At 36.5% G+C, this 26,769-nt stretch overlaps 1 protein-coding gene across 1 annotated transcript in view; it reads right to left on the bottom strand.

The window, feature by feature from the left end:
- CCDC39 (coiled-coil domain 39 molecular ruler complex subunit) overlaps positions 1-26,769 on the bottom strand; it is a gene marked incomplete at both ends in the record, with an annotated part of 87,979 nt that overhangs the window by 4,958 nt on the left and 56,252 nt on the right. Inside the window, one exon of the mRNA XM_080696881.1 lies at positions 3,943-4,066. Within this exon, the coding sequence (XP_080553007.1) occupies positions 3,943-4,066 (124 nt within the window). The remainder of the gene's footprint in view (positions 1-3,942; positions 4,067-26,769) is intronic.

Raw genomic sequence — 26,769 nt, 5'->3', positions numbered from 1 at the left:
GGAGTTAACTAGAGTATTAAATCAGAAGAATGATTAGTCTTCTGATGACACATTGGTCTAAAAGAGATTCAGAAACACTTTCTCATTTTAAGTCTTAGGAAGGAGTAAAAAGGCATAGCCAGAAGGTATGAATTTAGGTATATCCAGAAAAGTAAGAATTTCCTATGTATGTTTTACCATAATTTAAAAAAATAATTTTTGAAAAACATTATTTTAATAAATGTGACTAGAAAACACAAAATCCATGAATTACTAAAAACCCAAATTCTCTTTGTGAGTGCACATATTCAAATACCTTTTGCTGGGGTAATTCTGTTATTGGGCTCTTTTCTACAGTTCTCCCTAAACAATTTCAAAAGACTTCTTAGATTAAAAGTTGACAACATGCAGAAGTATTTTAAATGGGCCAGAAAAAAATCCCTTGTTAGACAAAATCAACTAGTAATTCATTTTTATTTGTTTAATTCCTAGGTACAGGTATTCAAACCAGAATGTAGTCAATGATAAAGATAAATTTTATTAATGTTTCAGACCTTAACATTTTCACTGGTATTTGTTTTACTATGCTTCAAAACATGGGTTACACAGTTTTATAACAAGTATTACATAATTTAAAATGCTTAGCCACAAAGAAATAGTAAATATTTGAGGGGAAAGATATGCTTACTCTGATTTGAACATTGTACAATATAGGCATGTATGGAAACATATTACTCCTTAAATATGTATAATTTTCATGTGTCAAAGCTTAGCAACGAAAAAGGTAAAAATTGTTAGATTAGTTATATCTAGAAACAGCAACCATTTCACTTGAAGTATAATAGTATAGTGGGAGAGAGAGCAGGAATGAATCAAAACAGCTAGAAATTAGTCATGGATTGAGCACCAGTGAGCTTCAGCACACTAGTAATTCACCTCCCTTTATAGAGCTTAATTTCTTCATTTTCCAAATGAAGTCAAATTTGTTCATCCTATACAAATTCCTGATCTAATTCCACATATACTTTGAAGTTCTAAAGTTAGTCCATGTTTCTAAATTGGAATTTATATAATGTATATTTTCTTGAAACATAACTTTCTAACATTTCAAAGCATTTTCAAGTACCTCAATTGGACAGTTTCACTAGAATATGGCCACAACTAGACTGTTTTCTTATAAAGACTAAGAGGAACTTAGAGATAAAATTTGAAAAATGCTAGATTGATAAGAGGAAAACAATATTGTATAGGTCCCACAGACCAGAAGCTACTGCATGACCAAAATATGGGGGGGGGGCCTATGGGTTGAACTGTGTCTATGGTACGAAAATATGTTGACGTCCTAATCTCCAGTGACTTTAGTCTTTACAGATATGTTTATGATGAGGTGATGAAGTCATTAAAGTGAGCCCTAATCCAATATAAATGGTGTACTTGTAAAGATGAGAAACTTGAGCACAAACCTACACAGAAGACTATGAATCTATGCAGAGATGTAGTAAAAGCACTATGTAAAGATGAAGGCAGAGGAACACCAAAGATGCCAGTGAATCACTAGAAGATAGGAGAGAGGCACAGAACAGATTTTCCTTCACAGCCCCAGAATAAACCAACCCTTGCCAACACCTTCATCTTGGACTTCTAGATTCCAGAGTATGAGATCTGATATTTCTGTTGCTTAAACCATTTAGCTTATGATCCTTTGTTATGGCAGCCCTAAGAAACTTATTAATAAGAGGATCAATAACCTTTTTATTCAAAGGACCAGTTATAAAATATTTAAGATATTATGGACCATTCAGTCTATGTTGAAACTACCTACCTGCCATTGTAGCATGAAAACACCAAAGACAATACATAAATAAGTTTATGTATTATGTCTTACAGTACTAATTTACAAAACAAGCAGTGGGCAGCATATGGTTAGGGTCTACTTTGCTGACCTCTGATTTACAACATGCAGAAAAGTTGTTAGCACTGAAACCAAATTCCTCTTATCCAGAATTGTATGATATATAAGATATATATGTATCCATCCAGAAAGATCCTTTTGTGAAGAATTGTAAGAAGGATAAGGAAGGGAAATGATTTTGAGCTGACTAAATTTAAATACTAAATCTACCACACTCAAAATCAGAAACACTGTAAAAAACAAAAGTTAACTTCTAATTATCAAGCTTAAGTTTTTCCTAGCAGTAGAAGTGCTAATATATTATTTTCAAAGGTTAAAAATTATTCTCATATGAATATAAAATGAATATGTGCCAGCTTACTAATGAAGGAACCAACTGATTGCCTTAATCCATCTAATATGCTCACTATATAATATTTATCCACATCTTTCACTGTGGACAGAAGAATATTCTTACTCATGTAAAGCTTGCTTGTCTTCTTAATTAGACTAGTAAGCAGCATCAGTGCAATAACAATGATGATACCTAATATTTATTGAGGGTTCACTTTGTGCCAGACACTGTCCTATGGGCTTTGCATATATTTTCTCATTTACTTTCCTAGGAAAGATAATATTGTCATCCTCATTTTGCAAGTGAGGAAAAAGGCCCCTGGTGGCTAAATAGAATATTCAATATCACCTAATTAGGCAATGGCAAAAAAATAGGATATGGACAAAGGCATTCTCAACACCAGCATACATAAGTAACCCATCACAGCTCTGTTGGTAGACAAACTTTATTGAAATCGCAAGATATACCATACTCCCAACATCTAAAAAATGAGAGCCCACCTCTTACCCTATGTAATCTTTTTAAACCTGAGAGGAGAAATGTTTTGTTAATATTAGGTAGAAGTTTGGGGTTATAAGAAAGGTTTAAGATTTAGGGCTGCTTTTCCATAGGTAAGGCAGACTCTCCACAGGTGCAGTTGCAAACATGCCACACTCAGTGTATGTGTGAAGGACAAACTTGAGAAGGGCTCTGGAAGAAAACTGGGGGTCTTAAGGAGATAGAAGCTGGAGCAAGCATCCACAAAGACCATCCTCTGAAGGACTGAATCTCTCATTGGGAACATTCAGAATTTGGAGATTCAAACCTTCAAAGGATGGTCCTTGTGGATGTTCCCTCCAACCTCCCACTTCTGTCCACATGTGGTAGAAAAAGTGAGTCAAAGTTATCACTTTCCTTCCTTTTTTGAAGTGTTTTGAGTAATTTATCATACCTTTCTATAAATAAAATCACACCTGTTCAAGGTATTTTCTACACGGGAAAGATGAATTTAACAGTACTTGGAAAGTACTGATTGCTTCTGGATTTTCTCATGAATTCTTCAGTAAAGGTAACTATGGGATGGCAGATAACTCTCAAACAGAAAGAAAGAAGCTTCACCTAATCTGTCTGTCTCTTGTATGGTATGAGGGGAGGGAACAGCCCTCTTTCTCTCTGGACTAGTGCTAAGCAGAACTGCAGTGATCAACTGGAGCTTAATATGCAGAGGTGGTGTATAGCTCCAGAAAATGACAAGGTCCACGATTTGGCATTGGAGAGGGTGTTTATAGTGAAATCAAACCTTGAGGTGTGAACAAGTCAAAAATATGTGGAAAGCACCTGGAATGATAATATGTCTTATGAGTATGTCTAAATAAGAAAAATGATACTACAGAAATGAGAGCCAAAAGAAATAGACAAGGAATGGTCAAGTAGAATGACCAGAACTCAAAGAGGAAGGACTTGGGAGTGAGTCAGCAGTAGGCTTGGGAACCCAGCAGGCAGTGCCTTGACCTCATGGACTGGAGTTTTATAGAACTGTTAGTGCTTCAGCAATTCCATATAACAATCACTGTGTTGGTTCTTACTAAGTACAATAGTTAGGGGCAATAAGTAAATAATATAGTTGCCATATTTCATGGAAGACATTTTCTATTTTTGGCTCTTAAGGATTACCACAAATGAGTTAATAAAGACATGATATATCATGCTATCACAATTGCAAATTAGTTATGATTACCTTTATTACATAATAGGCTTGTGTTTTCTCCTCTTCTCCTTCAGGAGGCAGCATGACAACAGTAAGAATTTCATATCTATTTTTCAGCTTGTCAATTTTACTTAGCCGATCATGAAACTCAGCACTAATATAAAGAGAAAAAATAAAGAACTATCAAGTGCTCTATTTTTTATTGGTACATTGTAATTCTACATCTTGATGAAGTTCAGGGTGATAGAGGCATAAATATACACAGTACTCATTGAGGACCCCCCACTTCCCACCTACTCCCCCACCCACACCAACCACTTCAGCACAGTTTGGGCTGGCTCCAATAAGTTTGTGTATGTACATCATGTCTATTGAAGTGCTTTCCTCTTTAAGTCTTCCTCTCCCTCCTTATTTCCCTCAGGTCCCTTCTTTCACTCCACTAAGGTTTCTCCTCCTATGTCTAAAAAACTTCTGTGTTTCAATTTCTCCCAGATTCAGCATGAGAGGGAGGACATCTAACCTTTCACTTTTTTTGACTGACTAATCTCACTTAGCATAATATTCTCAAGTTTCATTCATTTCCCTTGCAAATGACAAACTTTTGCTTTTTATGAATGAGCAAAATTCCATTGTGTATATATCTCATATGTTTGTAATCTATTCATCTGTTGATAGATATCACAGGTGGTTTCACAGATTGGCAATTATGATTTGTGCAGCTAGATATGTATTCATTACTATGGTAGTTGAGTTTTGATTATTTTGGGTAGATACCCAGGAATGGAATAGCTGGGTCAGAGTCAGTTCACTCTCATTCTTCTAAGAATCCTCCACACTATTTTGCAATGTGATTGTGCAAATTTTCAATCACACCAACAATGTATCAGAGTTCCTACTTCTCCATATCCTCACCAGCATTTATTATTGTTTGTGTTTTTAATAATTGCCATTCTAACCATAAATCCTCTGAAAAAGAAATCTAGAAAATATTTCCATTCACAATAACCTCAAAAGCATAAAATACTTAGGAATATATCTAACCAGGAAGAAAAAGATCTCTCTCTACAAGGAAAACTACAAAACACTAAAGAAAGAAATTGAAGATCTTAGAAGATGGAAGGATCTCTTATGCTCTTGGATAGCAGAATAAATGTCATCAAAATGGCCATCTTTTTAAAAGTATTATACATATTCAATGCAATCCTCATTAAAATACCATGGTCATTCTTGTCATTCTTCACAGATACAGATAAATCAGTCCTTAAGTTCATTTGGAACAACAAAAAAATCTAGAATAGCCAAAGTAGTTCTCAGCAATAAGTGATTCTTATTGCAGGAGGCATCACGATACCCTACTCCAAGCTATACTACAGAGACATAGTAATAAAAACAACATGGTATTGGCACAAAAATAGACACATAGACCAACAGAGAAGAATAAAAGATTCAGAAACAAATCCACACACACCCAGTTGATTTTTGACAAAGGGGCCAAAAACCTATACTGGAAAGAAGATAGCCTATTCAACAAATGGTATTGGCAAAACTGGTTATCCATATGCAGAAAAATGGAAATAAATCCTACTTTCTCACCCTGCACAAGAGTCAAATCAAGATGGATCAAAAACCTAAAAAATTAGCCTAGAAACTTTGCAGTTACTTGAAGAGGGTATAGGATCAACACTCCAACATATAGGCACAGGTAAAAAAAATTGTCAACAAGACACCAAAGGCAGAAGAAATGCAAACAAGAACTAATACATAGAATTGAATTATACTGAAGAGCTTCTGTGCAGCAAAATAACTGATAAAGAGCCTCAAGAGAGAGCCAAGAGAATTAGAGATCTTTGCCAGCTACTTCTCTGATAAAGGACTAATATCTAGAATACACAGAAAACTTAAAAAACTCACTGCCAAAAAATAACCCAATCAAAAATGTACAAGTGAATTGGATAGAAATTTTATAAAAGAATACATATGACTAATAAATATATGAAAAAATGTTCAAAATCATTAGCAATCAGAGAGATGTAAATCAAAACTACCCTAAGATTATCATGCGCTCTTATTGAAGACATTTGGATTTGTATTACTATTTAACTAAAGCAGGTTAACTGTGTTCTCACTTTTTAAGTCAATAATTCGGTGTGAAGGATCTCAGTATTTACCTACTTGAAGGCTAGCAAGTTAGCAAGCCATGCTTTCATGGATCCAGTCAGAAGACCTAAGATTTTTGTAGCAGAAGCAAAGGACATTTTTACTCATGGAATGGAAGCTATATGAACTTCTTGTTTGACTGCTTCCCCTTGCTTTTCCCCTCCCTCGAAACTCCTGTCCCATGGGGCTCAGGTGGATGCTATACAAACACAATATGTTTATGTCAGCTGAGGAACCTCCAGTTTGGGCAACACAAATATTTTCTAATGGTTCTCAGGAAGGTGATATGACTTTTGCTTTCTGAGGCTGTTTGTTATGCAAAGATCTTTAAAAAGACAGAACATGGCAGTCAGTATGTTTGTCCTTTGTCAGGTATGTGGAACTACAAAAAGCTCATGGGGTATTGTCTCCAGACATTTAGATTCAGAATCTTCAATTGTTAGTTGCTTTTTTATTTTATTTCAACAAATTTATATTTCATGAGCTGAGCTAATTTTAGAACTTATTTTATAATAATACTAGAAATACTAATATGTGCATAATAATATGGAGAATAATGCATTTGCTGCTAAAACCTCATGAAAGTAAGACATCCAACCATAATGAAAGAATATGTTCAACCTACCAGTTTTCTTGCCCTTATAAAAAACTGATGGCTAAATTTATTTAGTAGCAGAAGTTACAGTTTTTATTATTTTTATTGTAACTATTGTTTCATTGGAAAACATTTACTCATCCTTCATGTGACCATGAATGACTCACTAGCCTTCAACTTAAGATATCAGACTAAGAAAAAATATATCTTTCCTCCTTTCTGAAATAGAAAATATTTTAAAAAGGCATAATAACTCTGGGAATAAGATTTTTTTCATGAACTCATGGACAAATGGAAAAATGATGGTAGGAAATTAACATAAAAAATAAGCCAGGTGTGGTGGCTCATGCTTGTAACCCCAGCATTCGGGAGGCTGAGACCAGAGGATCACGGTTCACGGATAGCCTCAGCTACTTAGTGAGGGCCATCACAACTCAGTAAGACCCTGTTTCAAAATAAATAAAAAATTGGGCAAGGGGTATAGTTCGGAGGTAAAATGTCTCTGGATTACAGCCCCAAGCCCGCAAAAACAAACAAACAAAAAATAGATGCACTCATGGAAGATTATTACAGCAGCAAGAACCAATGTCCACCAAAGAAGTCTGGGAAAAATAGAAAAATTCAAACTCAATAATAACAAATAAAGGACTTCTGGGAACATGGCAACTGAGGGAAGCAGCACATATTAGTTCTGCTGACACTCAATTTCTATTGCTGTGAAAACAGCATTCTGACAAAAGAAAGAAAACAACATAGTAAATTTATGAACACAAGTGAAAAGTGGCAGAAAAAAAAGCTAAAAGGAAGATCAAAAAGCAGAAAAATACCCTGCCTCCAAAGGCTGTGGCCATGGGTGTCATCTTGCCTTATCACGCTAGACTGCCAGAGACCCACAGGAAAAAAGCCAACAATTTGAAACAAAGTAAGTGGCTGCTGCCAAACAGAATTGTAAGCTGTCAGTTTCTCCTGTACAAACACCGGCTACAACTTGCAGCAGTGGTAGTAAGCTCACCATGTCCTCCAGAGACCCAGAGCAGCACTCAACAATGCTTTAAGTGAACCTTAAAGCATTTCACATCCCTGTGAAAGACTTCACAACACAGACATATGGACTTGCACATCCAGCAATAAACTTGCAGGGTCAGAGACTTTATAGTTCAATTGGCAAAGGTGGGAGTGGACTCTGCTTTTGGATATAGTGAGGTTCAGAGAGACTCAGGCTCCATATTGGTGGAAAACATGGAGGGAGACCTAAGCTTAACACTAGATCCAGTCCCACTGATACTGGCCATCTGCACAAACTGAGAGAGACTCAAAGAACCAGGATTGCAGCAGGAAAGGTGCCAGTGACATTCAGTATCTGCAGAGAGAGACTACAAAGACCGAGTCGGCTGAGTATTCATATATTTGTAGGGTTGCATTACGGTGTTGTTGTTTTGTTTGGTTGTTGTTTTTTTATTGTGTGTGTGTGTGTGCTTGTTTGCTCTCTTCCCCACCCCTTTCACAAACATTTTATATTGTACATACCAACTTTTTTCTCTCCATCCTTTTTTCTTCTCTTTTTCTTGTATTACATCTAACTTTATACCACTATACTACTCTACATTGGTTACTAGCTTCTACTACATATTATCTCTAATATCACTATATACTACCTTACCAAATGCATACCCTCATTCTATTCCATCCTATCTGTGGCTTTACCCTATTCCTGCATTTATGAGTTCACTTTTCTCCTTACTCAACCTTCACTGTTGAATACAACACAACATATCCTTGTATTTATATCAGCTGACATCTACAAAAGCAACATATACAAACTTCTGATCAGGAGAAGAAATAAAAAGAAAGCAATAAGCTCCCACAAACCCAAAGTGACAGAACCTGACAATACAGAATGGCAGAGATTGCCAGAAGGACATATCAGAAATTTAACAGTAAAAATTATACAAGGTTTCCAAAAAGAATTTAGAGAGAGTCTGAAAGAAATAAAAGATGCAAGGCATGATGGAAAATCCTCTAATCCCAGCATTTAGGAGGCTGAGACAGGAAGATTGCAGTTTGTGGATAGCCTCAGCTACTTAGTGAGGCCCTTTGAAACTCAATGAGACCCTGTTACAAAATTAAAAATTAAAAAATAGGGCTTGGGGGGTATAGCTGGGAGGGAGAATGCCCCTGGTAACATCCCCAGTACCACAAAAAAGAGAAAAGAAATAAAAAATGCAATCATTGAAGTGAAGAGTCAATAAAAACTATAAACAATAGATTAGACCACATGGAGAATAGAATCTTGCTCTAAGAAGATGATCACTCCAAAAATGAACACATAGCATATATTTAGAAAGAAAAAATTAGCATGAATTGGATATTAAAGAAATATGGGCTCGGTCAGGGGAGGAAGATGGCGACGGAGTAAAGCAGCTTTTATCAGCACCCCTGACACTTGATCTCCATAGTGGCAAAAATAATGCCTTACAGAGTCAGAAACTACTATCAATAGAGAAATAAAAGCTATAAATACAAAAGACAGAAAAAAGGAAGACTAGAATAACCTGAGAAGCAAAAAAGAAAGCAGCCCACCATGGCGGGGGCCACTGTGCCAACACCACCTTGCCTAACAGAATCAGACTCCAGGGAGGAAAAGGAAAGGAGCTGAAGCGACCAGATGCAGTCCAAGTGGATGTAATTCAGCAGTTCATTCAGCACAAAGATTATCTAAACGTTTCAGCTGCCAAGCCCATCACAATCTCCAGGGATTCTGGTTTGGGCAGAGCTCAAACCAGAAGAGAGATATGCCAGCCTTACAGTCGAGGGTGTGGCAGTGATGCCATATTTCCAGCAAGCCAGTGAGTTGACCACACCCATGAAAGCTCCAGAAAAAGCACCAGCAGAGCACCACTACAATCTTAAGTGAAATGGTAGTCCCTACAGGAGAAATCCCAGCATTGCATCCACAGGGACTCAACCAGCTTTGATAAACTCTCTGGGTCTGAGTTCTTGTGGTTCAAGGCAGTGCAGGAATAGGGGTGGCAGAAATTATTATACCCTAATCGCAGTTCCCTGAAGGAAAGCTCCCAGCCCAGTGACCTCAGAGTCTGGCGCAGCTGCAACAAACTCACTTGGTCTGAGACTTTGCGATATAACTCTGGGAAGGAATGGTGGCAGCAGAGATAACCACACCCCCCAGAGATTCAGAGCACAATAAGTGAAGTCCTGGTAAACAGAAGAAACTAGAGAAGGTAGGAGTGGGATCTGCTGTTGATCATATCAGAAGCCCAGACAGACTCAGGCTCAGACCAGTGGAAAGTGCAGGGGGAATCTTATGCTTAATTCTAAACCCAATAAGCAGGATTGTTGGGAATATCACAGACATTCCAATTGTGGGGAACAGGAAGAAGTCAGAATAACCCATCCCTAACTGTGTAGAACTGAGAGCCTTACATCGAGTTTAGTCTCAGAGGCATACGCTGCCAACAGAGGCAGGAAAATAACTGGGCTTTAAGTCTGTGGAAAGTGTGGAGAGTGACCTTCACTCAATGTTAATTCCAACCCAATTGATATTGTCCATCTTCATAGACTGAAAAGACTCAGAGAACCAGACTCACAGAGGAAAAGGTCACTGTAGCAATCAGTATCTACATGAAGATAGACTGCTGAATTTGTTTGTAGTGTCACATCAATTCATTGATCAGATTATTTGGGTTTTTTTATTCTTTTTTTTTTGTGTGTGTGTGTGTGTATACCTGATTGCTTTTTTGATTTTTTTTTTGGGGGGGAAGGGGTTTGTGGGTCTTTTGTTTTGTTTTGTTTTGTATTGATGATTTTTCTTTTGCTTTGTTTTTGTTGTTTTTTTAACCCTCATACCAAGTACTCTCCCAAGCTTCTTCCCTTATACAAATCTACTCTCACCTCTCTCTCATCTATCTTTTCTCTTCTTTGTATTGCTCCCTAGTCCTGTATTGAATACAATTTGTATCACTATACCAGAAACTATACATTGGTTACTAGAATTCTACTACACTGATACTATCTCTAATCTCTAGTATATACTACTTTAACACACTCAAATACTCATACTATTTGACTCTATCTGACTTACCCTATTCCATTTGCTTCCTCTCTTCCCTCTTACTCAACCTTCACTGTAGATCACAACCTGCCCTTGAATATACCAGCTGACAACTAGAAACTGAAAAAAATCTACCAAAAGCAACAGGTACAAACTTCTGAAATCATGGGAAAGAGAAACAACAACAGAGTAATGAGCTCCCAGAATTCCACAACAACAGGATCTGATAACACAGAAATGCAGAGATTTCCAGAAGATCAAATCAGGAACAAAACTATAGAAATAATTCAGGATTTTAGAAAAGAATTTAAAGAGAGTCTGAAAGAAATAAAGGATGAAATCATTGAAGTAAAGGCATCAATTCAAACTATAAACAATCGAATAGGCCACATGAATAGAATCTCGCTCCTAGAAGACGATCACTTCACAAACGAATGCATAATTTATAACTTAAAAAAATCAGCAGGAATCTGACATTGAAGAAATATGGGCCCATTTTAAGAGAGCTAACCTAAGAATAATCGGAATAGAGGAGGAAAAAGAAGGTGAAACCAAAGGGATCAATAATATTTTCAAAGAAATAATAGCAGAAAACTTTGCAAACATAGAGCAAGAAGTTGATACACAGGTTGAAGAAACTTACAGAACTCCTTTTAGACAAGATCCAAGAAAGGTTCCCCAGGCCACAAAATTATCAAAATGACCAATGTAGAAGCTAAAGAGAGAATTTCTGTGTGTGTGTGTGTGTGTGTGTGTGTGTGTGTGTGTTACTGGGGGTGGAACCCAGAGGCTTTCTACCTCCGGGCTATACTCCCAGACCTATTTTATATTTTATTTTGAGACAGGGTCTCACTAAATTGCTGAAAGCCTCACTAAGTAGCTGAGACTGGCTTCAAACCTGTGTGATCCTCCTGTCTCAGCCTCCCAAGCGTGGGGATTAAAGAGAGAATATTAAAGGCAACAAAAATAAAAGGCCAAGTGACATTCAGAGGCAAATGAATTAGAATCACTCCAGACTTCCCAAACCAAGTCATGAAAGCCAGGATGGCCTGGAGTAACACATTCCAAACTCTGAAAGAAAACAGCTTCAGCCAAAAATTTCCTACCCAGCAAAACTATCTTTCAAGTTAGATGGAGAAATAAGAAGCTTCCATGACAAACAGAAGCTGAAGGAATTTATGTCTTCAAAACCAGTGCTAGAGAAAACACTCAAAGAGATTAACTCCAAAAAAAAAATAGTAATACATGCCAGAACCAGAGAAAAATACTTTTATCCAACAGACAACTAAGCAAAAAACAAACAAACAGTATTTCAAACTGAAATAAAATCTTAACATGATAGGAATTAAAAATCATCTCTCGATAGACTTCCGAGAAGATGGCGACTGAGAAAAGCGGGGCTTAAGAGCCCCGCTAACAACAAATCTCCATTACTACAAAATCAGCGCCTTTCAAAGCCAGAAAACAACATCACCAGAGAAACAAAAAAAATCACCAGGCTCCAGAGAGAAAGCGGACTGAGAACAGAGCCACAGAGGAGATCCTCACGCCCGAGGACGCGGCTTCATGCCTGAGGACGCGGCAGCAGCGCCATACTGCCGGCAGCACCGGCGAATTCACGGGACGGCCACAGCAAGCCGAGGGGAGCCTCTGCGGAACAGCCAGGCGGGATTTCTCGGCGCAGAGGGCATCTAAAGCTTCCAGTGGCTGAGCTCAGCACACGCTGCAGGGATTCAGAGTGGAAATCAAAACCAAGAAAAAAACACCAGCCCCATAGCCGAGGGCGTAGCAGTGGCAACATATTGCCACCGAATTCAGTACAGCTACATCTGCGTACTCAAGAACAGTGAGTCAAATTGCGGGCCACAGCGGAGAAATCCCAGTACTGTACTCACTGGGACTTGACCCAGTGGGAGAGGGGCGGTGGCAGTGATATCACACCATAGGAGAACGTGCAACCTGGCACCCCCCACAGTCTAAAGCAGCCTCTATCGACTCTCTGGGTCAGAGACTCTGTGATACAACCCAGTAAAGGAGTAGTGGGGTCTGAGATACTACTTACTCAAGTTCCAGAGCACCTTAAGTGAAGTCATAGTGACCCAAGGGAAGAACCCTGAGAAGGCACAAACTTCCAAAATCATGGGAAAGAGGAATAATACTGGAGCAATGAATGCTCACAACCCCACAACATCAGAACCTGATAAAACAGAAAATCAGAGATTTCTAGAAGATCAAATCAGGAAAATAACTGTAGAAATAATAAAGGTGCTTCGAAAAGAACTCAGAGAGAGCCAAAAAGAGATAAAGGATGCAATTAATGAAGTAAAGGCCTCAATTCAAAGCACAAACAACTGATTAGAACACATGGAGAACAGAATCTCGCTCTTAGAAGATGATCATTCCAAAAATGAACGCATAGTTTCTAATCTAGAAAAAAATATCCGACAGCAGGAATCTGATATTGAAGAAATATGGGCCCATTTTAAGAGAGCTAATCTAAGAATAATTGGAATAGAGGAGGGAAAAGAAAGTGAAACCAAAGGGATCAACAATCTCTTCAAGGAAGTAATAGCAGAAAATTTTCCAGACATAGAGCAAGAGGTCGATACGCAGGTCCAGGAAACGTATAGAACTCCCTTTAGACAGGATCGGAGAAGAGGATCCCCACGCCACATAATTGTCAAAATGACCAATGTCATTTTGCCAAGCAGAGAATCTTAAAGGCAACAAAAACAAAGGGCCAAGTGACATTCAGAGGCAAACCAATTAGAATCACTCCAGACTTCTCAAACCAAGTTATGAGAGCCAGAAGGGCTTGGAGTAACATATTCCCAATTTTGAAAGAAAACAACTTCCAGCCAAAAATTTCCTACCCAGCAAAACTTTTTATCAAATTAGATGGAGAAATAAGAAGATTCCATGACAAACAGAAACGGAAGGAATTTATGTCTTCAAAACCAGCACTAGAGAAAATACTCAAAGAGATTAACTACAAAGAAGAAATAGGTAACACACATCAGAACTAGAGAAACATGACTTTCCATCCAACAGACAACTAAGATTGGTTATCTGTGGAGATTCATTATTTATGTTAGTCTTTTACCTATCTCTAAAGGGTATTGTTTGCCTTTATTGTTGTTAATTTTTAGGATTTCTAGTTGGAATATTAATATACCTTCAGATATAGCATTTGGAAATACTTTATCCCATTCTATTAGTAACTGTTAACTCTGTTTACATTGTCTTTGGATATACAATATGTTTTTTATTTTTTAGGGAGTTTGTATACTCTTCTGTTGCCTGTGCCATTGAAATCATAACCAAGAAATCACTGCCAATTTCAATGTTGTGATGCTTTATGACCCAGATTTTCTCCTAAAAGTTTATAGTCTTAAGATTTATATTTAGGTCTTTTATCTATTTTGAGTTAATACCTGTATATGGGATTAGGTAAGGGTCCAATTTTATTCTTTTCCATGTAATTATTATTTTTCAACAATATTTAGTTAAAAGATTAGTATTTCCCCCACAAATGTTTGTGGAAACCTTGTCAAAAATAACTTGACAATATAGGGAAGAATTTAGCTCTAGGCTTTTATTTAACTCCAATGGTTTATATATCTGCCTTTAGAATAGTACTACACTGTTTCAATTATTGTAGCTTTATATGGCTTGAAATCAGAAAATATACATCTTCTAGCTTTGTTCTTTTTCAAGATCGTTGTGGGTACCTAGAGTCCATAGTCCATATTAGGATAGATTTTTTTTCTGAAAAATAAATATATAAATATATGATAGTTTCACCTAAAAAATAGAAAAAATAGATTCTCTGGTAAGAAAGAAAGCAAAAAGAAATATTGAAATGTTATCTTTAAGTCATCAAAAGCTTGGTATCAGACAAATGAAACTATTATGTGAGATTATGATTTTTAATTTTGGATAAATTGCTATAATACTAGATGTCAATCACTAAGCCAAGCATGGGAGGGAGGGATAGGGAGAGAATGGGGTGGGGATCGGGTGGGGGCTGACTGGGCAATGTGTGCATGTATGTCTACAAAAGTATGTATCCCACTATGATGTATGAATACAGTGCACCAATTAAAAATTAAAAAAAAGTTAAAAAAAAAATAAAAATAAATAAAAAAAATAAAAATCATCTCTCAATAATCACACTAAATGTAAATGGCTTCAATTCCCTGATAAAAAGACATGAAGTGGCAAAATGGGTTAAAATACAAAACCCATCTATCAGCTGCTTGCAAGAAACACACCTTACAAGTAAAGATAGAAACAAACTTAAAGGGCTGGAGCAAGGTAATCCATGCCAATAGAACTTGAAGGCAAGCAGGAGTAGCAACTATGATATCAGACAAGTTAGATTTCAAGCCAAGGCTAATTAGAAAAGACAAAGAAGGTCAATTTTTACTGGTAAAAGGAACAATCCAAGAAGAGAAAATAAAAATAATCAACATTTGTGTCCCAAATATAGGTACAGCTACTTTCATAAAACAAACACTCTGTGACATTAAACCACACATAAATCCCAATACAATAATACTGGGAGACTTCAACAACCCTCTCACACCATTAGACAGATTATCTAGACAAAAGGTCAGTAAAGATGCCTCAGAACTAAAAAACATCATTAATCAAATGGACCTGTTGGATACATATAGAATATTTCACCCAACTACAGCAGAGTACACATTTTTCTCAGCTGCTCACAGAACCTTCTTCAAAATAGATCACATCCTGGGGCACAAAATGAGCACTAGAAAATTCAAAAAATATAACATACTTCCATTTGTCTTTTCAGACCATAATGGAATGAAGTTAGAAATCAAATATAAAAAGACCCAAAGAAACCACATGAACATGTGGAGGCTGAACACCACAGTTCTGATTGAAGAATGTGTCATAGAAGATGTAAGAGGTGAAATAAAAAAAATTTCTAGAAACAAATGAAAATAAAGACACGACATATCAAAACCTCTGGGAAACTTTGAAGGCAGTATTAAGAGGAAAATTTATAGCATTGAGTGCTCACATAAGAAAAACGGAAAATCATTAAATAACCTAATGATACACCACAAAGCCGTTGAAAAACAGGAACAATCTAACCCCAAAGCCAGTAGAAGGCAGGAAATTATTAAAATCAGAACAGAAATTAACAAAGGAGAGAATAAAAAAAATACAGAAAATCAACAAAACCAAAAGTTGGTTTCTTGTAAAAATTAATAAGATCGACAAACCACTAGCTAACCTAACTAAGAAAAAGAGAGAATCAACCCAAATTATGAAGATAACGGATGAAAGAGGAGACAATACTACTAACAGCGCAGAAATCCATAGGATTATCAGAAACTACTTTGAAAAACTATATTTCCAACAAAATGGAAAATCTGGAGGAAACTGACAACTTTCTAGATAAATACAACATTCCTAAACTGAGTCAAGAAGATATAGAACACTTAAACCAACCAATAACAATAAAAAACTGAAACAGCAATAAAGAGCCTACCATCAAAGAAAAGCCCAGAAACAGAAGGTTTCCCAAGTGAATTCTATAAAACCTTTATAGAAGAAATAATACCAATACTCCTCAATCTATTTTGTGAAATAGAAATAAAACGGAATTCTCCAAATACATTCTATGAAGGCAACATCACATTAATACCAAAAAACAAAGATAGTTCAAGGAAGAAGAACTACAGGCCTATATCTTTGATGAATTTGGATGCAAAACTGCTAAACAAAATACTAGCAACATGCATTCAAAAACACATAAAGAAAATCATACACCATGACCAAGTAGGGTTCATCGCTGGGATGCAGGGCTAGTTCAACTTACAAAATTCAGTACATGTAATTCATCATATAACAGAACCAAAGACAAAAATCACATAATCATTTCAAAAGATGCTGAAAAAGCATTTGATAAAATCCAACATCCATGTATGATAAAAGCACTGCAGAGAATTGGAATAGAAGGAACGTATCTCAACATCATAAAGGCAATTTACAATAAGCCCACAGCCAACATCATACTAAATGGGGAAAAACTTCAAGAATTCCCCCCCAAAACAGGGACAAGGATATCCATTATCACACTTCTCTTCAATATAATACTAGAGACTCTAGCCAGAGCAATAAGGCAAGAAAAGGAAATTAAAGGAGTACAAATAGAAATCAAAGTAGTACAAAGAAGAACTCAAACATTCACTATTTGCAGATGACATGATACTATATTTAGAAAAACCAACAAACTCAACCAAAAGGCTTATAGAACTGGTCAACAAATTCAGCCAAGTGTCTGGATACAAAGTCAATCTTAAAAAATCAGCTTTTCTGTACACCAACCATAAATCCACTGAAAAAGAGATCCAGAAAACACTTCGACTCAGGATCACCCACAAAAAAATAAAATAAAATACTTAGGAATAAACTTAACCAAGGAGGTAAAAGATCTCTACAAAGAAAATGATAAAACACTGGAAAAAGAAATTGAATAAGATCTTAGAAGATGGAAAGATCTTCCATGTTCATGGATAATAGAATAATTTTTTTTTTTTTTTTTTTTTTTTTTTTTTGCGGGTCTGGGGGTGGAACCCAGGGGCATTCGACTTCCAAGCTACACTCCCTGCCCTATTTTTTTTTATTCTTTATTTTGAAAGCAGGTCTCACTGAGTTGCAGAGAGCCTCACTTATTAGCTGAGGCTGTCCGCGAACCGCGATCCTCCGCTCTCAACCTCCCAAATGCTGGGATTACAAGCGTGCACCACTACGCCCAGCTAGAATAAATATTATTAAAATTGCCATTCTTCCAAAAGTGATCTACAGATTCAATGCAATGCCCATTAAACTACCAAGATTCCTCACAGACATAGAAAAATCATTCCTTAAATTTATTTGTAATAAGAAAAGGGCTTAAAGTAGAAGAGCTAAAGTAGTTCTCAGCAACAAAAACCATGTAGGAGGAATCACAATCCCTGACTTTAAACTATATTACAAAGCCATTGTAATAAAAAAAACAGCATGGTACTGGCACAAAAAAACAGATACATAGACCAGTGGAGCAGAATAGAAGGCCCAGAAACAAGTCCACAAACTTTCAGCCAATTTAGCAATAAGGCAAGAAAAGGAAATTAAAGGAGTACAAATAGAAATCAAAGTAGTACAAAGAAGAACTCAAACATTCACTATTTGCAGATGACATGATACTATATTTAGAAAAACCAACAAACTCAACCAAAAGGCTTATAGAACTGGTCAACAAATTCAGCCAAGTGTCTGGATACAAAGTCAATCTTAAAAAATCAGCTTTTCTGTACACCAACCATAAATCCACCGAAAAAGATGAAAGGGCACAACAAACCAAAAGGCAAATCAATGTGTGGGATTGCATGAAATTGAAGAGCTTCTGTACAGCAAAGGAAACTGTCAAGAACCTCAATTGAGAGCCAAAAGAATGGGAGAAGATTTTTGCCACCTACCCTTCCGATAGAGCACTAATATCTAAAATATATAGAGAACTCAAGAAACTCAACACTAAAAAAAAAATCATCCAATCAAAAAATGGGCAAGTGAACTAAATAGACACTTCATGAAAGAAGAAATTCAAATGGCCAATAAATGCATGAAAAAATGCTCAACATCATTGGCAATCAGAGATGTAAATCAAAACTACCCTGAGATTTCACCTAACTCCAACTAGAATGGCAATCATTCAAAACATAAACAAAAACAAATGCTGGTGAGAATGTGGAGAAGTGGGAACTCTAAAACATTGTTGGTGGGATTGCAAATTAGTGCAACCACTTTGGAAAACAGTATGGAGAATCTTCAGAAGAATGGGAACAAATTTACCATTTGATCCAGCAATACCACTTCTGGGTATCTACCCAAAAGAAAAAACCAAACTACCAAATTAATGCATGTGTATCTATGTTCATAGCTGCACAATTCACCATAGCCAAACTATGGAACTAGCCAAGATGTCCATCAACAGATGAATGGATTACAAAACTGTGGGATGTGTACACAATGGAATTTTACTCAGCCACAAAAAAATATACAATTATGGTATTTTCAGGGAAATGGATGGATCTTGAGGATATTATGCTAAGTGAGATTAGTCAGTCACAAAAAGTAAGGAATCAGATGCTTTCCCTAATATGTGAAAGCTAGGGTAAATGGGGTCATAGGAGGAACTCCAGGTGAAAAAGGAGATCCTATAGAGGAGCGAATAAGGCAACCTAATGGTGGGGATGATAGGTGGGGAGAGGAAAACGCTTTAAAGCACATGATGTACTTATTCATATCGAAGTCAACCACTAAACCAAGCATGTGAGGGAGGGATGGGGAGGGAGTGAGGGGGGGACTGGGTGGGGACTGGCTGGTTGATGTGTGCGTTTATGCCTACACAAGTTTTTTACCCCATTATGATGTATAAATACAATCCACCAATAAAAAAATTAAAAATAAATAAATAAATAAAAAATGTAAATAAAAATGGGCTCATCTTAAAAGAGCTAACCTGCCGAGACCACCTGCTTTCTCTTGGCATCTGCGTAAAGACCACCCACGCAGCTAATCGGCAGGATCTCAACACAAGAAATAAGCCCCGAGAGAGGGTGTGGTCTCTGGCCAAAGTACTCCCCCACTTTTAGATATTCTTTCATAACTATTATTCTTTTGGTAATGATTCTTTTAACTCTCCACACGAATTGCTCCGGTGGTGTAAGACCAGGACTGTAAGAGAAACTGAGTCTGTGGAAAATAAACTTTCTGGTAATTTGTCTAAGCCTCTAAATGTCCTCGGCTTTGTTCAAATGGTAATAAAATCTAGTTAGAATTTAGATGCAGTGGCAGCATTCCAGTCAATAATTACAAACGCAGATTTCCCCTCTATCTCTGACCTTCATCCTAATCACTAACTTACAACAAAAGCCCTAGAAGGGAGGCAACCCGGTGCCTCTATTTACCCCTCTCTTTGTGATACTGCCCAGATACAGGAAGACAAATGTTGGGCATGACATCAAAGCAACCTAGTTTATGAGCAGCTAACACTGCCCAATACAATGGAGCTGAAGGCTAGGAAGATTCTTGACCTTTACACCCAGTATGAGCCCTGCCTGAGGCAGGGAGGTGCCACGTGGCTAAGAAAAGGATATTGCAAAGGGTCTGGGACAGGAATATGGATTATTTATAAGATGAATAGGTTTCTAATAAGCCTATTGTTTGAGGAAAAGTGTTCAGCAGCTAAGAAAATACATCTGACAACTAAATCTAAAAACTTCATGGTATTTTTGGTGTTTATCTGCCAAACTGTGTTGTGAGTTTGCTTAAGCTTTCAGATTTTAGAAGGCAAGGCGGGCGACACCTGGGAGAACTCCATCACATCCACCTGCATCACCACATCTCCCCATGCCTGCCATATGGACTAAGCCCTAAAGATGGAAAGTTCCAAAAAAGTTAAAGAAGATTCCATGAGAGGCCTCCAAGCCCTGGGTGTGCCCATTTCTTCTGGAATTTGCCCTTTAGAACTGCCTGTCTGCAAGATCCGGAGAAGATCCAAGCTAATCTCTTGAATGCCAGACTAGTTTTTTTTACCTTTGTTTACATGTTATTCACTATTGTTTTACAGTGATTGCACTCCCCTCTTTTCTCTTATTATTAACCTCACTGGTGAAGGGTATAAATTTTCTGGGTTCTTGTAATAAAGTATCAATAGCTCAAGAAGCTTTTGTCCATGTCAGATTCTTTCCAGAAGTGCCGTAAATAGGAACTTAAAGAAATTTATTTCCTAGAAGGGAAAGAATTGCTGCAGATAAGCGGCTGCAGAATGGGACTCAAATCCTCGCCCATCTTTTCTGAGATAATTCGATCGTGAGTGGACTCATGGCCATTTCGATTGAGCAGTCTGCGGCACTAACCTTAGAATAATAGGCATAGAAGAGGGAATAGAAGGTGGAACAAAAAAATCAACAATCTTATCAAAGAATTAATATTAGAAAAATAACCAAACATAGTAAAAGAGGTTGATACACAGATACAGGAAACTTACAGCACCCCCTTTACACAAAATCAGAGAAAAGGATCACCATACCACATAAGAGTCAAACTGACCAATGTAGAAGCCAAAAAGAGAATATTAAAGGCAACAAAAACAAAAGGCCAAGTGACATTCAGAGGCAAACCAATTAGAATCACTCCAGACTTCTCAAATCAAGTCATGAAGGCCAGAAGGACCTGGCTTTCAAACACTGAAAGAAAACAACTTGCAGCCAAAAATTTCCTACCCAGAAAAACTATCTCTCAAATTTGACGAGGAAATAAAAGTCTTTCATGACAAACAGAAACTGAAAGAATTTATATCTTCTAAATTAGGACTAGAGAAAATACTGCAAAGAAGAAATAATTAATACACACCAGAACCAGAGAAACAAGAATTTCAATCAAGCCGGGCATGGTGGTGCATGCTTGTAATCCCCACACTTTGGAGGCTGAGACAGGAGGATCGCATGGGTTCTAAGCCAGCCTCAGCTACTTAGTGAGGCTTTCAGCAACTTAGTGAGACCCTGTTTCCAAATAAAAAATATGAAAAAAAGGTCTGAGAGTATAGCCTAGAGGTAGAAAGCCTCTGGGTTCCACTCCCAGTAACACACACACACACACACACACACACACACACAGAATTTCAATCAAGCAAACAACTATGCAAAGTAGAACAAATACTACCTCAAACCGATATTAAAACAAATATTAGGAATTAAAAATCATCTCTAAATAATCACACTGAACATAAATGGCCTCAACTCCCCAGTAAAAAGACATAAGGTGGTAAAACTGATTAGAAAACAGAATCCATTTATCAGCTGCCTGCAAGAAACACACCATCCAAGTAAAGATAGTAACAAAATAAAGAAAAAGAGCTGGAACAAGATAATATATGCCAATAAAATTCAAAGAAAAGCAGGAGTAGCAACTATGATATCTGACAAGTTAGACTTCAAGCCCAATCTTATCAGAAGAGACAAAAGAAGTCATTTTTTCTAGTAAAACAAACAATCCAGCAAAAGGAAATAATGATAGTCAACATTTATGCTCCATAGATGCAGCTACTTTCATAAAACAAACTCTTTGTGACATTAAGTCACACATAAATCCCAATACAATAATACTGGAAGACTTCAACACCCTTCTCACACCAAAAGACCCATCTTCTAGACTAAAAGTCAGTAAAGATGCCTTAGATGTAAATAATACCATTAACCTAATGGACCTATTAGACACATATAAAATATTCTAACTAACTTTAGCAGAGTTCCTATTTTTCTCAGCTGCTCATGGAACCTTTGCCAAAATACATCACACCATGGGCCACAAAGTGAGCACTAGCAAATTCAAAAATATAACATACTCCTTTGTGTCTTTTCAGACCACAATCAAATGAAACTAGAAATCAACTATAAAAAGACCCAGAGAAACCACATAAACATGTGAAGACAAAACACCACACTGCTGAACAAGGAATGGGTCATAGAAATAAATAATGGGTCAAAAAATAAAAAGTGAAATCAAGAAATTCCTAGAAACAAAGGAAGATAGAGATATAACATATCAAAACTTCTGGGATGCCTTAAAGGCAGTAAGAGGAAAATTTATAGCACTAAGTGCCCACATAAGAAAAGCAGAAAATCCCCAAATAAAAACACTAATTACACACCTCACAGCCCTTAAAAAAACAGGAACAATCTAACCACAAAGTCAGTAGATTGAAATCAGAACAGAAATCAAAGTAGAGAATTTAAAAATACAGATAATCAACAAAACCAAGTTCTGGGAAGATGGTAACCAAAAAAGCAGCATTTATGAGTCTTCCTAACACTCAATCTCTATTGCCACAAAATCGGTGCTTTTCATAGCCAGAAAACACTATCAGCAGAGAAATAAAAAAAATGTAAACACAAGGGACAGAGAAAAAGAAGTCTAGAAGAACAACCAGAGACCAGAAAAAAAACAACCCGCAATGCGGCAGCATGTCGGCGCCATCTTCCCTCACAGCACCAGGTTCCAGAGAAGAAAAGTAAATAAGGAGCTGAAGGGAGCAGCTGCAGATCATTCAGGTGTAACTCAGCAGTTCTTCCAGCGCAAAGAACATCTAAAACTCCCAGTGGACAAGATCACCATGCCTTCCAGGGATTCAAAACGGAGTCAAAACCAGAAAAGAAATACACCAGCCTCACAGCCGAGGGCGTGACAGCAGCTCCATATTGCCAGCAGTGGCGGCGAGTTCACCAGGCTCCCAACAGCTCAAGATAGGTGCATGCAATAACCATAAGTGAAATTGCAGCCCCTACAGGAGAAATCCCAGCACTGCAATGCCCAGGGACTTGCGCAGCTTTGATAATCTCCCTTGGTCTGAAATTTTACAGACCAACCCAGTGAAGGAGTAGTGGTGGCAGAGATACCACACCATAGTCGCAGCTCCCTGTGGGAAAATGCTCATCCCAGCACCCCCACAGTCTCGTGCAGCCTCAATTAACTCCCTGGGTCTAAGACTTTATGACACAACCCAGTAAAGGAGTAGTAGCGGCTGAGATTACCACAAACTTGAGATCCAGAGCACCCTAAGTAAAGTCGTGGTGACCCGGGGAAAAAAACAGAGAAGGCACAAACTTCTGAAATCATGGGAAAGAGGAACAACAATAGAGCAATGAATGCCCACAACCCCATAATATCAGAACCTGATAACACAGAAATTCAGAGATCTCCAGAAGATCAAATCAGGAATATATCTGTAGAAATAATACAGGACTTTCTAAAAGAATTTAGAGAGACTCTAAAAGAAATAAAGGAAGCAATCACTGAAGTAAAGGCATCAATTCAAACTATAAACAATCGAATAGACCACATGAATAGACTCTTGCTCCTAGAAGACGATCACTTCACAAACGAATGCATAATTTATAACTTATAAAATCAGCAGGAATCTGACATTGAAGAAATATGGGCCCATTTTAAGAGAGCTAACCTAAGAATAATCAGAATAGAGGAGGGAAAAGAAGATGAAACCAAAGGGATCAATAATATCTTCAAAAAAATGATAGCAGAAAATTTTCCAAACATAGAGCAAGAGGTCAACACATAGGTCCAGGAAACATATAAAATTATTTGGAATATTAATATACCTTCAGATATAGCATTTGGAAATATTTTATCCCATTCTATCAGTAACTTTTAATTCTGTTTGCATTGTCTTTGGATGTACAATATTTTTATTTTTTATGAAGTTTTATTCTCTTGTTGCCTGTGCCTTTGGAATCATATCTAAGAAATCACTACCAATTTCAGTGTTGTGAAGTTTTATGAGTCAGGTTTTCTTCTAAAAGTTTATAGTCTTAAGATTTACATTTAGGTCTTTTATCTATTTTGAGTTAATATTTGTAATAGGTGTTAGGTAAGGGTTCAATTTTATGCCTTTTCATGTAATTGTTATTTTTCAACAATATTTAGAGAAAAGATTATTATTTCCTTTACCAAATGTTCTTGGAAACCTTGTAAAAAATAACTTGACTATATATGGAAGAATTTATTTCTAGGCTTTTTATTTTACTCCACTGGTTTATATATCTGCCTTTATAGCAGTACTACACTGTTTCAATTATTGTTGCTTTATAAGGTTTGAAATCAGAAATTGTACATCTTCTAGCTGTGTTCTTTCTCAAGATTGTTTTGGGTGTTTAGAGTTCATATTTCATGTTATGACAGATTTTTTCTGAAAATAAAGAAATAAGTAAATGTATAAAAATAAAATAAAGTTGGAATTGAACACCAAAAAAAAAAAATTAATGCAATCACTTCAGAAAACAGTATGGAAAATCCTGAGAAGAAGGAAAACAAACTTACCATATGACCCAGCAATACCACCTCTGGCTATCTACCAAAAAGAATAAAAACCAAAATACCAAACTAATGCATGAGCAACCATGTTCATAGATGCATAATTCACCATTGCCAAACTGTGGAACCAGCCAAGATGTCCTTCAACAGATTAGTAGATTACAAAACTCTGGGATGTGTACACAGTGGAATTTTCCTAGCCACAAAGGAGAACAAAATTATGGCATTTGCAGTGAAATGTCACAAAAAATAAGAAATCAGATGCTTTCCCTAATGTGTAAAAACTAGGGAGAAATGGTTAACAGGAGGAACTCTAGGTGAAGAAGAGATCCTACAGAGGAGCAATTAAAGTGACCTATCTGAGGGGATGGGAGGGGGGAAGAGGGAAATTCTTTAAAGCAAATGATGTACTTAAACAAACATATCAAAGTTAATCAGGAAACCAAGCATGGGAAGGAGGGAGAGGGAGGATAGGGGTTAGGGAGTGAGTAAGGGCTGATTGGGTGATGTGTGCATGTATATCTCAAGTTTGTTTTATCCTATTAAGAAGTATGACTACAATGTACCAATAAAAATTTATTAATAAATAAATAAATAAGAAAAAGAAAAAAATCAAGAGCTGATTTCCCCAAAAATAACAAAATAGAAAAACCACTAGCCAACTTAACAAAAAAAGAGAAAGAATCCAAATTACAAAGATTAGAGATGAAAAAGGAGATATTATCAACAACAATGTAGAAATCCAGAGGATTATAAAACAATTACTTTGAAAAACTGTACTCCAACAAAATAGAAAATCTAGAAGAAACTGACAACTTTCTAGATAAGTACAACCTTCATAAACTGAGTCAAGAAGATATAGAAAATTTAAACCAACCAAGAGCAATCAAAGAAATTGAAGCAGCAATAAAGAGCTTACCATCAAACAAAATCCCAGGACCAGATGGTTTCCCAAGTTAATTTTATAAAACCTTTATAGAAGAGTTAATCCTAATAACTCCTCAATCTATTTAATGAAATAGAAAAAAGCAAGACTCTCCCAAATATATTTTGTGATGCCAATATTAATACCAAAACAAAATAAAGACAGCTCAATGAAAGAAAACTAAAGGCCTCTATCTTAGACACAAAACTTCTAGACAAAATACTAGCAATATGCATTCCAAACCACATCAAGAAAATCATACACTATAACCAAGTAGGGTTCTTACCAGGATGCAAGGCTGGTTCAACATACAAAAATCAGTCCATGTAATTCATCACATAAACAGAATTAAAGACAAAAATCACACAATCATTTCAATAGACAATGAAAAAGTATTTGACAAAATCCAACACCCATTTATGCCAAAAACACTGCAGAGAATCAGAAAAGAAGGAATATACCTCAGCATCATAAAGGCAATATATAATAGGCCAAAGTCAACATCATATTAAATGGAAAAAAACTACAAGAATTCCCCGTAAAAACAGGAACAAAACAAGGATGTCCATTATCACCACTTCTTTTCAGTATAATTTTTGAGACTCTAGCCACAGAAATAAGACAATTTAAAAAATAAAATAGTACAAATAGGAAAAAAAAACCCTAAAACTATCGCTATTTGCAGATGACATGATACTATACTTAGAACACCCAACAAACTCAACAAAAGGCTTATAGAACTAATCAAAAAATTCAGCAAAGTGTCTGAATACAAAATCAATCATAAAAAATCAGGAGCTTTCCTGTACGCTAATAATAAATCCACTAAAAAAGAAATCTAGAAAACATTTCCACTCAGGATATTGAACAAAAACAAAAAAACACTTAGAAATAAACTTATCCAAGGAGGTAAAAGACCTCTACAAAAAAATTATAAAATATTGAAAAAAGAAATCGAAGAAGATGGAAAGAATTTTATTGTTCTTGGTTAGGCAGAATAAATCTCATCAAAATAGCCATACTTCTAAAAGTGATCTACAGATTCAATGCAACACTCATTAAATTACCAAGGTCATTCCTCACAGATATAGAAGAAAATCAGTCTTTAAATTCATTTCAAACAACAACAACAAAAAAAAAAAACCAGAATAGCTAAAATAGTTCTCAGCAACAAAAACCATGCAGGAAGAATCACAATACCTG

The sequence above is a fragment of the Muscardinus avellanarius genome, assembly GCF_963383645.1.
Source record: "Muscardinus avellanarius genome assembly, chromosome: 5".
NCBI lineage: Eukaryota > Metazoa > Chordata > Mammalia > Rodentia > Gliridae > Muscardinus > Muscardinus avellanarius.
This window is presented reverse-complemented; position numbering and strand designations above follow the sequence as displayed.